This window comes from Fukomys damarensis, unplaced genomic scaffold, assembly GCF_012274545.1.
Source record: "Fukomys damarensis isolate Sample0158 unplaced genomic scaffold, DMR_v1.0_HiC HiC_scaffold_1, whole genome shotgun sequence".
Classification (NCBI taxonomy): Eukaryota; Metazoa; Chordata; class Mammalia; order Rodentia; family Bathyergidae; genus Fukomys; species Fukomys damarensis.
The window spans coordinates 7,717,498-7,729,522 of NW_022900913.1; the positions used below are offsets into that span (position 1 = coordinate 7,717,498).

The 12,025-nt window shown below is 48.7% G+C and overlaps 1 protein-coding gene across 2 annotated transcripts in view; it reads right to left on the reverse strand.

Moving 5' to 3' along the window:
• Ctnnd2 (catenin delta 2) overlaps nt 1–12,025 on the reverse strand; it is a 376,658-nt gene that overhangs the window by 8,772 nt on the left and 355,861 nt on the right. For both annotated transcript variants that reach the window (XM_010611978.2, XM_010611974.2), the window contains 2 exons: nt 9,595–9,721; nt 5,664–5,795 (listed from right to left, as the gene is read on the reverse strand). In XM_010611978.2, coding sequence (XP_010610280.1) covers nt 5,664–5,795; nt 9,595–9,721 — 259 coding nt within the window. The remainder of the gene's footprint in view (nt 1–5,663; nt 5,796–9,594; nt 9,722–12,025) is intronic.

The following is a 12,025-nucleotide window of genomic DNA, read 5'->3' on the forward strand; positions in this document are numbered from 1 at the left end:
AAATTAGCCAAGAAAGCAAGATTTCAAGTGAGGAATGAGGGTTACTGAGGCAAGTTCCTGCCCTGGAAAAGGTGTTTCTCATGGACCAATTCAAGTGGAAGAAATTCTCAGTCCTGAGCTTCATTTTACAAACAGATATTCAGAACGAGGAACAGTTATTTTATAAACTCGCCAAGCCGCCAGCATCTTCCAGTAATGTTCACATTGCAGACAAGGTCAGGGCAGGTGCGGCAAACAGATGGTCATCTTGCAAGTTTTATTGCCTTCTTTCCTGCTGAAAACCGGTGAGTAATAAAAGCTTGTCACCTGCACTGAAGCATGCAGGAATCTGTATCAGCAGCTTAGTTTTTAGCTGGAGAATGACAAGAATAAAATTTCTAATTTAAGCGCACAGAAGTGCTTGATCATCTTCCAGACAGTTCCGTTTTCAAAGGCCCAGGGCACAGGTGGAGAGCACCCCCCCAAATGTCCCCTGCACTTCTGGAGGGCTGCAGCTTTGGGTTTCTGTCGGAGCAAGAGTCCTCAGCCTGCCTCTGGCGTGGCTGTGAACTGGCTGAAAGGACAGAAGGAAGGCCTGTGGCTTCCAGGGTCCTGGGAAGGGTGCCTGCCTGCTCCTTTCTCACTTGAACATTTGAGGCACACTCCACAGGTCCAGAGAGGGGCTCAGGGCCCTGCTTCCCTCAAAGCTGCTGAATGCTCATGGTCTAAGAAAGCTCTGGCAAGCGCTTTCTGTCGGGTGGCATTGGGACATAAAACAAAACAAACCAACCAACCCAAAACCTCAAGACATAAGAAGGCATTATCCTTTGTGTATGGTTTAGATCTGAAATATTCCCCCTAAACCTCTTGTTTTCAGCGGTGGACTTAAGAAGGTGATTGGATCATGTGTTTGCTGTGCTTATCAGAGGATTGGTCCTCTAAAGGGTTTGTGGTGGAATGTGCTCTTAGGAGGTGGGGCCCAGTCACAGCAGACAGCTCACTGGGGCCGTGACTGGGCAGAGCATCTCATTCCCTGGCTCCTCCCTTCTCTCTCTCTGCTTTCTGGCTACCATGATGTGAGCAGTTTTCCTCTGCCAGGCCCTTGTTCCATACTGTTTCTGCCTTGGAGCCAGCCAACCATGGAATGAAACCGTGAGTCAAAATAACCTCTCTTCATTTAAGTTGTGGGTGCCTGGTATTGTTTCCCAGTAATGGGAAAGTAACAGACACTTTGCCTCCAGAATCTAAGGGATAATGAAATGTGATCAACCTCCATCTGATCTTCCAGAGATGAGGCCACTAGAGACACTGAGTTAGCACAGCCTATCAAAGTTTAAGTTCACACCACTCATGATTATCACCTAGAGGCACTTCATAGCTGTGTAACAAAACTCCTCTTGGGAAATTTGGCTTAGGAAGTGAGGGTAAAAACCTTGATCAGTCTGCTATCTTTCCTAGTTCAATGCACATCACTTCTGCCTGTCTTGTTGCGGAAACTACAGTTTCTTTCCTGGACCACTGAATTCTCTGTGATGGTCCAGCTTCCTGTCTTCCCAGCTGTGTTCCATTCACTCCATTCCCAACAGCCGGAAGTGTCATGGAGTTGCACAAAAATGGATCATGCCATTCCTTCTGCTTCTAAAACTCCAGTGCCCCCTACCCCATGCCACGTGGCTGAGCCCTGCCTCGCTGTCCGTAGCACTTCTCCCCCTCTGCTCTCCACACAGAGCTCTAGCTACTGTTTCTGCTTCCTAGACTGGTAAACCAAGTTTGTGTGGCTCCAGGGAGGCTGGACTTGCTCATCTTCCTCCCTGGGACCCACTGGACTGGCTGCCTCCTTGTTAGTTAGGTATCAGCTCAGGTGTCTCTTCCTTGCCCAAGGCAGCTATCGGGTTCTGGGCACCCATAGCCTAAAGGAGGAGAGGTTTCACTGGACACACAATTTCAAGGGATTCAGACCATGATTGGCTGCCCCAAGGCAGGACTGGCATGGCAGAAGGGCTTGTTCATCTCATGGTGGCCGGGAAGCAGAGCAGGGGAGCCGCACCAGAGGGGAAAGGACCAGGGAGCAGATACAGACCCATGCATGCAGAAGTGTGTGCTGTGCTGCTCCCCTGTGTGGCTCCCAAGCCTATCAAGTTGACAAAAGCTGATCCAACCTGGGAGGAAAAGTAGCTTTGCTACCTGGCTTCCTCCACCTCATTACTCTGTTTAACTTCTTCCTCCTGTGCATTATGCTGTGGGGTGACCTTGCAGATTGCCTGCCTTTGCCTCTAGACCAGAAGCCCCGTGAGGACAGGGGCTGTGTGTCCATCTGCAGAGCTAAGCATGGGCCTGGGATCAGCAGGTGCTCATGGACTAAGTGCTCTATGTGTCGAATAAGTGAAAGAATGGAGTCAAAAGCCACAGAAGCCTGCCTTCAGGGTCACCATCTGATGACGGGTGAGGCCACTTGAGGGACGAGGTGACATTTCTTTCTGTTGCCTTCAGGGGGATGTAGGATGCTTGCACCACTCTCCTCTTGGCCTCCCTCCCTGTTGGGTGGGTGGCTTCCGAGCTGAAGGTGCCCATGGGAAGTCCTTTCCTGAACGCCCCTGTTGATGACTGCAGTTGCGGTGGAACTGTTGTTGGGTGGGTGGCTTCCGAGCTGAAGGTGCCCATGGGAAGTCCTTTCCTGAACGCCCCTGTTAATGATGACTGCAGTTGCGGTGGAACTGCCCTTGCACACACAGGAAACAGAGGTCTCCGCGGACACTGCCTGCTCCATCTGAGTGAGGAGTGGACTCAGATACATGTCTCTTTTTGGTGTCAGAACCAAACATCCAATTCCCATTTGAATTCACACACAAGATTAGAGCGGCTTTAACAGGCCTATGAGAGATACTGGCAGAAACAGCGCAGACCTGATGAAAAGCATCTGGGAAGCACCAACGCAAGGGCAACACCGTGCATAGACTTAGAAGTCAGGCCCTGTAGCACAGGGGTCCTGCAGCCCTGTGGGGAGGTGAGCTTCCGCACACCAGAGGTTCCTAGGCAACCATGACCTGAGAAATAGCTGCCAAAGTGGGCACTCCTGAATGAACAGTGGGCTTCGGCTTCCTGAGGGCTGCTTAGTGCAGTGAGACTCAGAGGGGAAACACATTCAAGGGGCTTCATCGAAGCTAGGAAAGGAATCCGGAAAAGGAGGGTAGAGAGAGCCTGGGGCAAAAACTCAGGACCTCAGTTTCTAACAACAGGTGTGGACAGCTCAGGTGAGGAAGTGCTGCCACCTTCAGCTTGCATGTGGTGCATTTTGGGGGTGAGGCCTCCCCTCATGTCCACATAGCAGAGAGCTTGAGACTTAAGGCAGACGGCAGCATTTCAGGTAGCTTCCAATGCCCTGAAAACTCTGTGTCCCTGTGATTTATTTCCGAATGGGGGGCAAAAAATAAACAAAAAAAAAAACCTAATTTTTTGGATGTGGAGTCCACAAGAAATCTGATTCTTCAAGTAAATGTCTGAATGATGAGCAACTAAACTTTTCCATTCCCGTGAGAAGTGCTGGCTCCTGACTGCTTGACAGGGGCTTAATTGAGACTGCTGGAGAAGAGGGTGAACACGGCCTCCAGCTCCATCACCCTCTCGGACACCTCACCTCTGCCATTATTATGGTCCCCAAGCCACGCGGATGGCCACTTCCTTCAACAACACTGCTGCTGCTGTGACGATAACTGGCTTTTGAGCCCACAAGGGACCGTCCCTACACACATATTCAATAACGATCTTAATGTTCTTCTGGGCTCACTACATGATCAAGAGTGTAATTCTGAATTACACTTTTAAGTAAGTTAGAGCGAAGCTCCTTAAGCTTCTAGATAAGTTTGAAGAATTACATACATCTCAATTACAGGCATCTCAGTCCCAGAGTTGCCCAAATCCTTGTCATTTCCTAGCAAGACCGAACACCAGAAACATATTAGATTTCATGTTGCATCTTATTATGTGCGCAGGGAACAGTCGCGTGGCCTTGAAACTGCTCTGACATAAACCCCCTCACACTTAGGAGCCTTGTGAATGATTCCGCTGGATCAGAGAAACTTCCAACGCTAACAATGCAATCAATCTCCCAGTTATTCTGGCAACTACGAGCTGAATTCAGCACCTCAGACTTGGGGTGCTAAGACCACCTGGGCCTTACCAACCACACCGAGTGGGTAAGGGTGGATTTGGTGGCACTGCCCATTCCACATAATCAGTACAGCTCAGATTCTCTACCGAATGCCTCCACTCCAGAGATGGGGCATTCAGAGTCACAACTTCCTGGGTTCATGTTCACCTACGACTAGGGCAGCATTCATGGGGAAAACTGAAAGAGAACAATAGGTGGTGATGGCCCTGTCACCAGTTCAGTTCTCACCCTCGGGACATTTTAGAGCAAGGGTGACGCACTCCCTTGTAGGGTCTGTGTGTGGACGGGGGTGGGGAAGAAAAACATCTGCTCAGTGCACTTTTCTGTATGCAGCTGTGCAGATTTAACATGGAAACTCACCTTCCTCCGGGGCAAAAACATTTGCTATCAGAAAAATTTACCTTAGCCATGCTGGGTTTGGAAGACATTTCAATAAATCATCCAGTTTGCCCACTCTGCTTTCCTGTGAGTCCGCATGTAAATAACATCAGGGAACTGTGCCCCTGCTTTCAAGATGCCTTTGATAAGAGGGTCCCAGCGTGTGTGTAGGGTTATGCCCATTGCACTCAGTTTTATGGATGATCTAATCTGACCTGTAGTGTATTTCTGGGAAGGACAGATCTCCATGTCCTTGTGGCTAGAAGCTCATGGCTTTGAAGTTCTGCTTTTAGGGTGTCAGCCCCTCTACAGCAGCATCCCAATGGGGCAGAGATCCACGGAGACACTGGAGAAGTCGGGGAGTGCCCCAGACTTGGGAATGCTTCCGGGATAACCATGTGGGCAGATGGTGAAGGGAGCCCAGGCACAATTACTAGATAGGAGGGGCAGGGTGTGCTGGGCAGGAAGCGGACAGCCATCAAATGTTCAGGCTTCTCTCATGTCCCAAATGGGAATAAAAATTCACCAAGGAGGAAGGAAGGGCATAAAAGAGTAATGCCTCCCCAGAGACACTCTGCTCATCAGTTCTGATTAAGCTTCATGAACTTCTTTCAGGGTAAGTGGTTGGTGTCACGCGAAAGGAGAAAATGTCTAAGGGTTTCGAGTGATCGTAGTCTCTCCTCTCCCTTTCTGTCCCCTTCATTCCCCTCTCTGGCCCTGTTTCTACCCTCCTTCCCTTCCCTCCATGCCTAAGGGGCAAAGGCTAACCATACTACCCCCACCATCTTGGAATCTCCTCCACCGTGGGTTGTACCAGTGAAAAAGAATTCTGTGGCGACACCTCTGTCTAACCCATGGGGATGTTATGAGCTGGGCGAGCAAGAAGGAGACCGAGATAAAATGTGTGCAGGGACCACATTCCCATGGTTCTTCCCAGGACTGAGGTGCTGACTTCAGTTATCTCCAGCTTATCCCCAGTACAGTGCATGGGGATTGTGGCTGTCAACATTTCCAGAGATCTGACAGCCATGGGTTCCTCTGGGGCCCCAAAGTGTGGTGTGCAGCCCGAAGTCCCAGCCTTCTACCCTGTGCCTGGTCACCTGCTCTCTGGTGGGGGGGAGGTGTGGGGCTGCCTCACCTGTCATGGTGTCTTTCCTGGAAGTGTGTTCACCTTTACTTCCATGGTAAGTGGCGTTGCTGCCGGTGGACTCGTAGTCTGTTTTCCTTTCTTTGAGGCTGATCATTTCCCGAGGTGAAGCTGGGGCACTTGCTGCATAAAGAAACCAGAAGGACCATTGCTGGTGCCTCTGTCTCATTCTTTAGCATCGCTACCTTTTCGTGCAGATCGTTAAGGCCATGTGCAGCTGAACACACATCCACACATGCCTGGACTCCTGGATTTTTGGGTAGATTTTTGCTCTTGTCCTATCGGCTTCCTTCACTCTGTGACAACCAGTGTTTTGTAGTTAAAGGGGCGTATGTGACCCCCTGGGACCATCTTCCTTAGAGAGAAATCCTACAGAGACATGAGCAGCCCAGCATACATGCAGCAGTTTTCAGAATGAGGCCAATCTCAGTTTCTTTCTTTCTCTTTTCTCTCTTTCCTTTCTCCCTCCCTTTATTTTTTAAATTAGATGTATTTTAGAGGAGCTGTTATAACTTGAGTATCTCTAATCTGAAAAGCCAAAATGTGAGCGTTGATATGGCAGGTGGAAATGCCACATATGACAGACTGCAGTAAAATGATAAAAACCCACTATATAAAATTACCTTCAGGCCATGCATGTAAGGTACATAATGAAGCATAACTGAATTTGGTGGTTGGACTTGGGTCCTAGCCCCAAGATAATCTCATTCTAGATATACATCTCTTCCAAAATTTAAAAAGAAAGAGAGACAACAAAGAAAATCAGAAATCAAAAACATTTCTAGTTTGAAAAAGAGATATTCAACCTGTACTGGTATTGAAGAATCCATGATTAAAATAAACACAATTTGATGTAAACTTTGGGACACCTGACAGTGGCTCTAGAGGAAGGCATGAGGAAACAGCTGTCCCCAAGGGAGACTTGGGCGGACAGCACCCAGCTCACCAAGTTTCTCCCAAGGTGGCCTGGGCAGAACTGAACGAGCCCCCTTTTCTGACAGGGCCCCTTTGCTCCAGCTCTTTGGAAGACCCCCCCCCATAGGCTCGCGTACACACCTTACATTTCAGCTACTCACCCTGCTGTCCCTCTGTGTCCCCATTTCTAAAGAGATGGGCTGTAGTCCCAGCAGCACCTTCCCACCCCCACTGGGGAATGCAGTGATTGCTCAACAAACTGATCACAGAAACAGAAGCTGCGCTTGAAGTTTGTCTCAGGAGACAGAAGGGATTGGTACCAACTCAGTAGCCCTGCGGCTGTGAGATGCGGAAGAGGGGACGCGTTCTGGGGTGGGGGTGGGGACCAGTCCCTCACCCTCCTGGCCATTCTGGGTTGCATCCAGCTCAACCCAAGCTCAGCCCAGTACCAAAACGCCCCTGGGGCAGCAACACCTCTTCCCAGGAACTTCGTGGAAGGGTAGGGACCGGTGGGTCTGAATTTTCAGTGGCGGATTCTCAGATTGCACATTGAACAAGTTAAAGCCAGAATTTCCTGGGGGAATTCTGATTTTTAGCAAAAAGTCCTCTTTTCTTTGCTGGTGTACAAGCCTCTTTCTAGCCAAGTCTCGGTTTACCTTTTATAACATCAGTCCCCCTGTGTGCAGGGTCCCTTCACCCCAGCACCCTGGGCCGGCCTGTACCCTGAATGCTCCTCTCTTCCCATGTCTCAGTCATGGGTTGTGTCTTTCTGACTCAGTGTCTTCTGTGGAGAGATCCCTGTGCAGGCTGCTGTGGACAGCAGAGATGAGAAACACAAATTGTTCCTTAACCCAGAGGCCCAGTCCAGCAAGGAAAGGGATGTGCAAAGAGACAGAAGTTTTCCAGCCCTGGCTGCTGCTTAGAATGAGTTCCCAAGGCTCCTGAAATACTGATACTGGAACCTCATCTAACACAAGGGGGCAGAAGGGTCTGGGTGCCAGGATGGAAAAGCCTGCAGCACCCACTGCCCCGGGCACAGCTGGCATCACAGTGATGTGGCCCAGTGTCCCAGTCCCTTTCACACTGTGAGCCTGTGTGGGCGGAGGAGGCACAATTGTGTGACGGGGAGAAGGTGGGACAGGACAGAGCAGGCCTGGGTATTGGCCATCCCTGCCCTGGGTGAGGGGCCAGAGGACATGAGAGCAGAGACTGCAGCTCATTAATGTGGGGGTTCTGGGGCTCTGTAAGAATGACTGAGTCCCTAACAAGCCTCCAGCTTGGCTGTGCTGTGTCCGCTTCCTGCCTGTCCTCACGGCACCTCACTGACCTCTGCTGCTGTGCTCCTCTCTCCCAGGAAAGTCCTCTACTGTCCTTGCATCCTTACTTCTAGGTCTTCCCACAGAGGATGGCCTTTTAGGGGCCACCACCATGCAGTCATGCAGCGACAATCAATATTGGGAGCCTCTTGACCAAAGCTTTTAAAATTAGAGTCTAATATTGCACAGATGGTGGTGCTTGTGAAACCTTGTCAAGTGTGTAATTATCTCCTGAGACCTCACATGGGGCCTGTTCCCAGCCTCCTGGAAAGCAGGATTAAGCTCTGGGAAAAATTGAATCACACCAGCAAGTGTTTAGTAGGTGTTCTTGATGTGCCTGGCCTGGGCAATACCAAGCATGCCCTCGCTGAACTGCCACCTGTCCCCTTGGCCCCAGGAGAGGGTGCTTCCACTCCCTGGTGCCTTCCCGCTGATTCCATCAGCTCCTCTTCCTAGTGCGGCTTGGTTTGCTGCATTTCTGAATAATGAGAGCTTTTAAAGACACCCTCCTTATGTTCCTCAGACTCCATAACCAGAATTGTGGAGCAAGATGAGGAAGAGGCCACCTCTGTGCTTCCATGTTAGACGGAAGTATTTCCGGTCACAGGGAGGCTCCTGATTCTCAACTAGGGTTGGGCTAAGTGTCCTAAGCAATGAGGACATCCCAGACATAAAAGCTTTCATGGGCTGGTGGGGCACTTTATCCCAGCCCAAAGTGCCCCATTCACTCCCAGCTCTCCTCAAGATTCTGAGGAAACGATTGTGTAAACTTTTACGACAGTAGACCTCAGAGCCCAGAGGTGACCCCGAGGCCATGTTGCTGGACAGTGTCCTCTGCTCAGTCTCCTGAGATGCTGTCCCAGCACATACGATTTTCTCAGCAGAGGGAGTGCATGGCAGAGCGAAGGGCAAGCTATCATATAAAAGCCAAGATAACTGGGTGCGCCTGGGGACACAGCATCCCACAGCCGTCCTTCCTCGAGGAAAAGCAAAACGTAGAAATTGAAAGAGAAATTTTAAAAATGTACACCAAGAAAAAGAAGAATAAAAACCTATGCCACTTAGGCTGCTCAACAATGTGTTCATGTTTTACCTTTCACTGTTGTTCCCTTTGGTCTTTGGCATGGCATAGTATGGCTGAAAAGCAGGTAAAGTATTTTTACAAAGAAAAAGTTAAGCTAAAAACTTAAGCAATAGAAATGTGAGAAAACTAGGAAAACTGATAGGAAACGACTTAGAAGTCAAAGTTATCAGAAGCATTTATCTATGGCTGTTGGTGGTGATAAAACGCTAGCTGGACATGGAGCAGTTACGGAAGCATCAGTGACAAATGTCAAGTGTGTTCACACCGAAGGGGGAAATGGCACTTCCTATCCCCTTTACTCTCGTATCCCAATTACAGCTCAGAAAATGCCAGTTTAAGTTTAAATTTCAAAAATTGCCCATGGAAACCCTGCTGTACAGACTCTTGAGAGGTGTGCAGTGTTTTCTCCAGCAGGCAGGTTGGCGATGGGCATTTCCTGCATGTGGAAGCCGCTGGAGAGAGATTTGCCCTGACTGAACACACACAAAATAGCCCATGGCATAAAAGGAAAACAGATTCGCTTCCTATTTCTGGCCGAGGTCTGGATCGGGATGCTCTCCTGTGTGGGGCTCTTGAGGGCCGACTGGGCTGCCTTGGCACCTCTTACCTGAGCGGTTGTTGGGAGACACGCGCACAGGGGAGATGGAGGGCGTGCGGGAGGAGGAGTAGGGCCTTTGCCGGTCCCTCTCGATGGTTGATGACGAGGCTACAAAGTGATACTGTGACCATCCATCCTGCAAAAGACACACAGCTCCTGTTAAATGGGGAAGGCAGAGTGGTTCTGCACCTCTTGACGTTTCCGAGGCCCGGGCCTTTGAATTTGCAAAACATTTCTACTTGATGTCAGAAGAGATTATGGAGCTGCGGGCATCATCAGACTAACGGAGAGAAAGGGGAATGCAGACACCGCCTCCTTCTGCTGCCCAGCTGCTTTTAGAGCCCACTTTCTTTCCCGAATGTTGAGTAAATGATCACTTTGCAAACCTTTCTTGGCCAGAGGCTTTTATTAAATGCAAATATGATGCTCTGAATGTCAGGCCACCCCGAAGATGTCTATCTGTGCCACCTGGCTGCGGCCCTGCCCACATCCTCCCAGCCTCTGACTCTTCCCGCAGTGCCCGCTCGCATCTGCAGAACCAAGCTGAGCAGGTGCACGGCACAGGCGCCCTTCTTTTCCGCCCACCGCCCTCACCGGCTGGTTCCAAGCTCCTTCTCTGTCACAGACGACACGCCCTTGTCTCCAGGCATTCGCACACCCGACTGTCACACTTTTCAACCTAGAGCCTGTTCAGAACACATCTTGCCAACCTCTATGAGTTTCCCAACACCCAGCTAATATATGAAAAGGATATGTACCGTTTTCGTGATAAAAACATACAAATAGGGCTGGGGATTCAGCTCAGTGCCACCACACCTGCTTTGTAAGCACAAGGTTGTGAATTCCATCCCCAGAAACAAAAAACAAAAAAAAACCAAAAACCTATATAAATATATTAGGACTCATTTTGTGATTTAGAAAGCATAAGAAAGGAAATAAAACAGCTATTGAGACCCTCCCGAGAGTTCCTATTAATATTCACCATCTTTAAATTCCAGCCTTTTAAAAAACTACATTTCTATCCAAGCAATGGGTCGAATAGTACTGGCATTATTGTAAAGAAGATCACCCACTCCACTCCCAATTCCTGCTTCACAGACAGAACTGTTTCCGGCTCATTTAGCTTTTTTTGGGGGGGTAAAGTGAAGTGATGTGTCATCTTTTAAGGGATTCAATGCTTTTTAAAGAGTCACTGAAAATATTATTGGATGAAAACTACTAAAGAACATAATTCATGCGCATTTTGCCGTCCATGTCTCTAATTTTTGTTGCTCATGTTCTACTTGATTGGTACTATAGAGTCCTAGAGGAGAAGTACATTATTTTTACTTATTTTCAGTTTAAATAAGATGACTTTATTATTGCTTTTTAATCTCTGATAATTACCTTGAAGTATTGGATTAATTTATTGTTAAATTTTTTTTATTAGTGCACGTGTGCATAATGGTCACATTCTCCGTGGGGAACTGGTGTAGGGTATGGCACACGTACTGACTGTTTTTTACATCCCCCCTTCCTGTCTGCTCCTGGCATCTCTTTGATCCCCTTCCCATATATGAAAGATCTTTCTATTTCCTATTTATCTTTTATTTTGCTTTTTACGTATATTTTGAGTTTCTCATATAAGAGAAACCATGACATATCTAAACTCGTGCGTCTGCCTTATTTCACTTAACATTAAGGTCTCAAGCTGCATCCCTTTTCCTGCCAATGAATCAAGTTTGTCTTCCTTCACGGCAGAGCAGTACTCCATTGTGTATGAACATCACATTTTTAATCCATTCATCTACTGATGGACATGGAGGCTGCTTTAAAGATTTGGCTATTATGAATTGTGCTGCTGTAAACATCAGTAAGCATAGGTCACTGTATTATGATGCCTTTAACGCTTTGGGGGAAGATAACTAGAAAGGGAAGAGCTGGGTCAAGAGGAATTTCTAGTTAGTTTTTGGAGGATCTCCATAGTGGTTGGAAGTACATTATTTTAATACATACTAATGGATATTTACTATGTAATAAGATTCTCTCAGCGTCTGAAGAGGTAGAAGACATAATTATTCTCATTTTACTGAGGACAGACTTGAGCTTTTGGAAGAGCTACCCGGAGTCAAAAAGTAAGACGTAAAAAGTGCTAATGTCAAAATGCGATGAGCTAGTAAGTGTGTGAAAGAAAAAAGAAAGTGGAATTGCGGGGGAGAGGCACCACCAGGGGGAGCACTGGGTGGCTGCGGATGGGGATGGCAGGGACCAGGACCCACACCCCGAGGACAGCGGCTAAGCCCCAAGCCAAGGGAAGGACAGATGACAAGTGTGCTCAGGTGAGAACACGAAAGGCTCCTCTGACTGAGGTGGAGCGGGCCTGGGGACCAGGAAGGAAGGAGCCTTCTGAGGGTGGAAGATGGGGGTGGGGACAGAAGCTGCAATTCCACCGGGGGGGGGG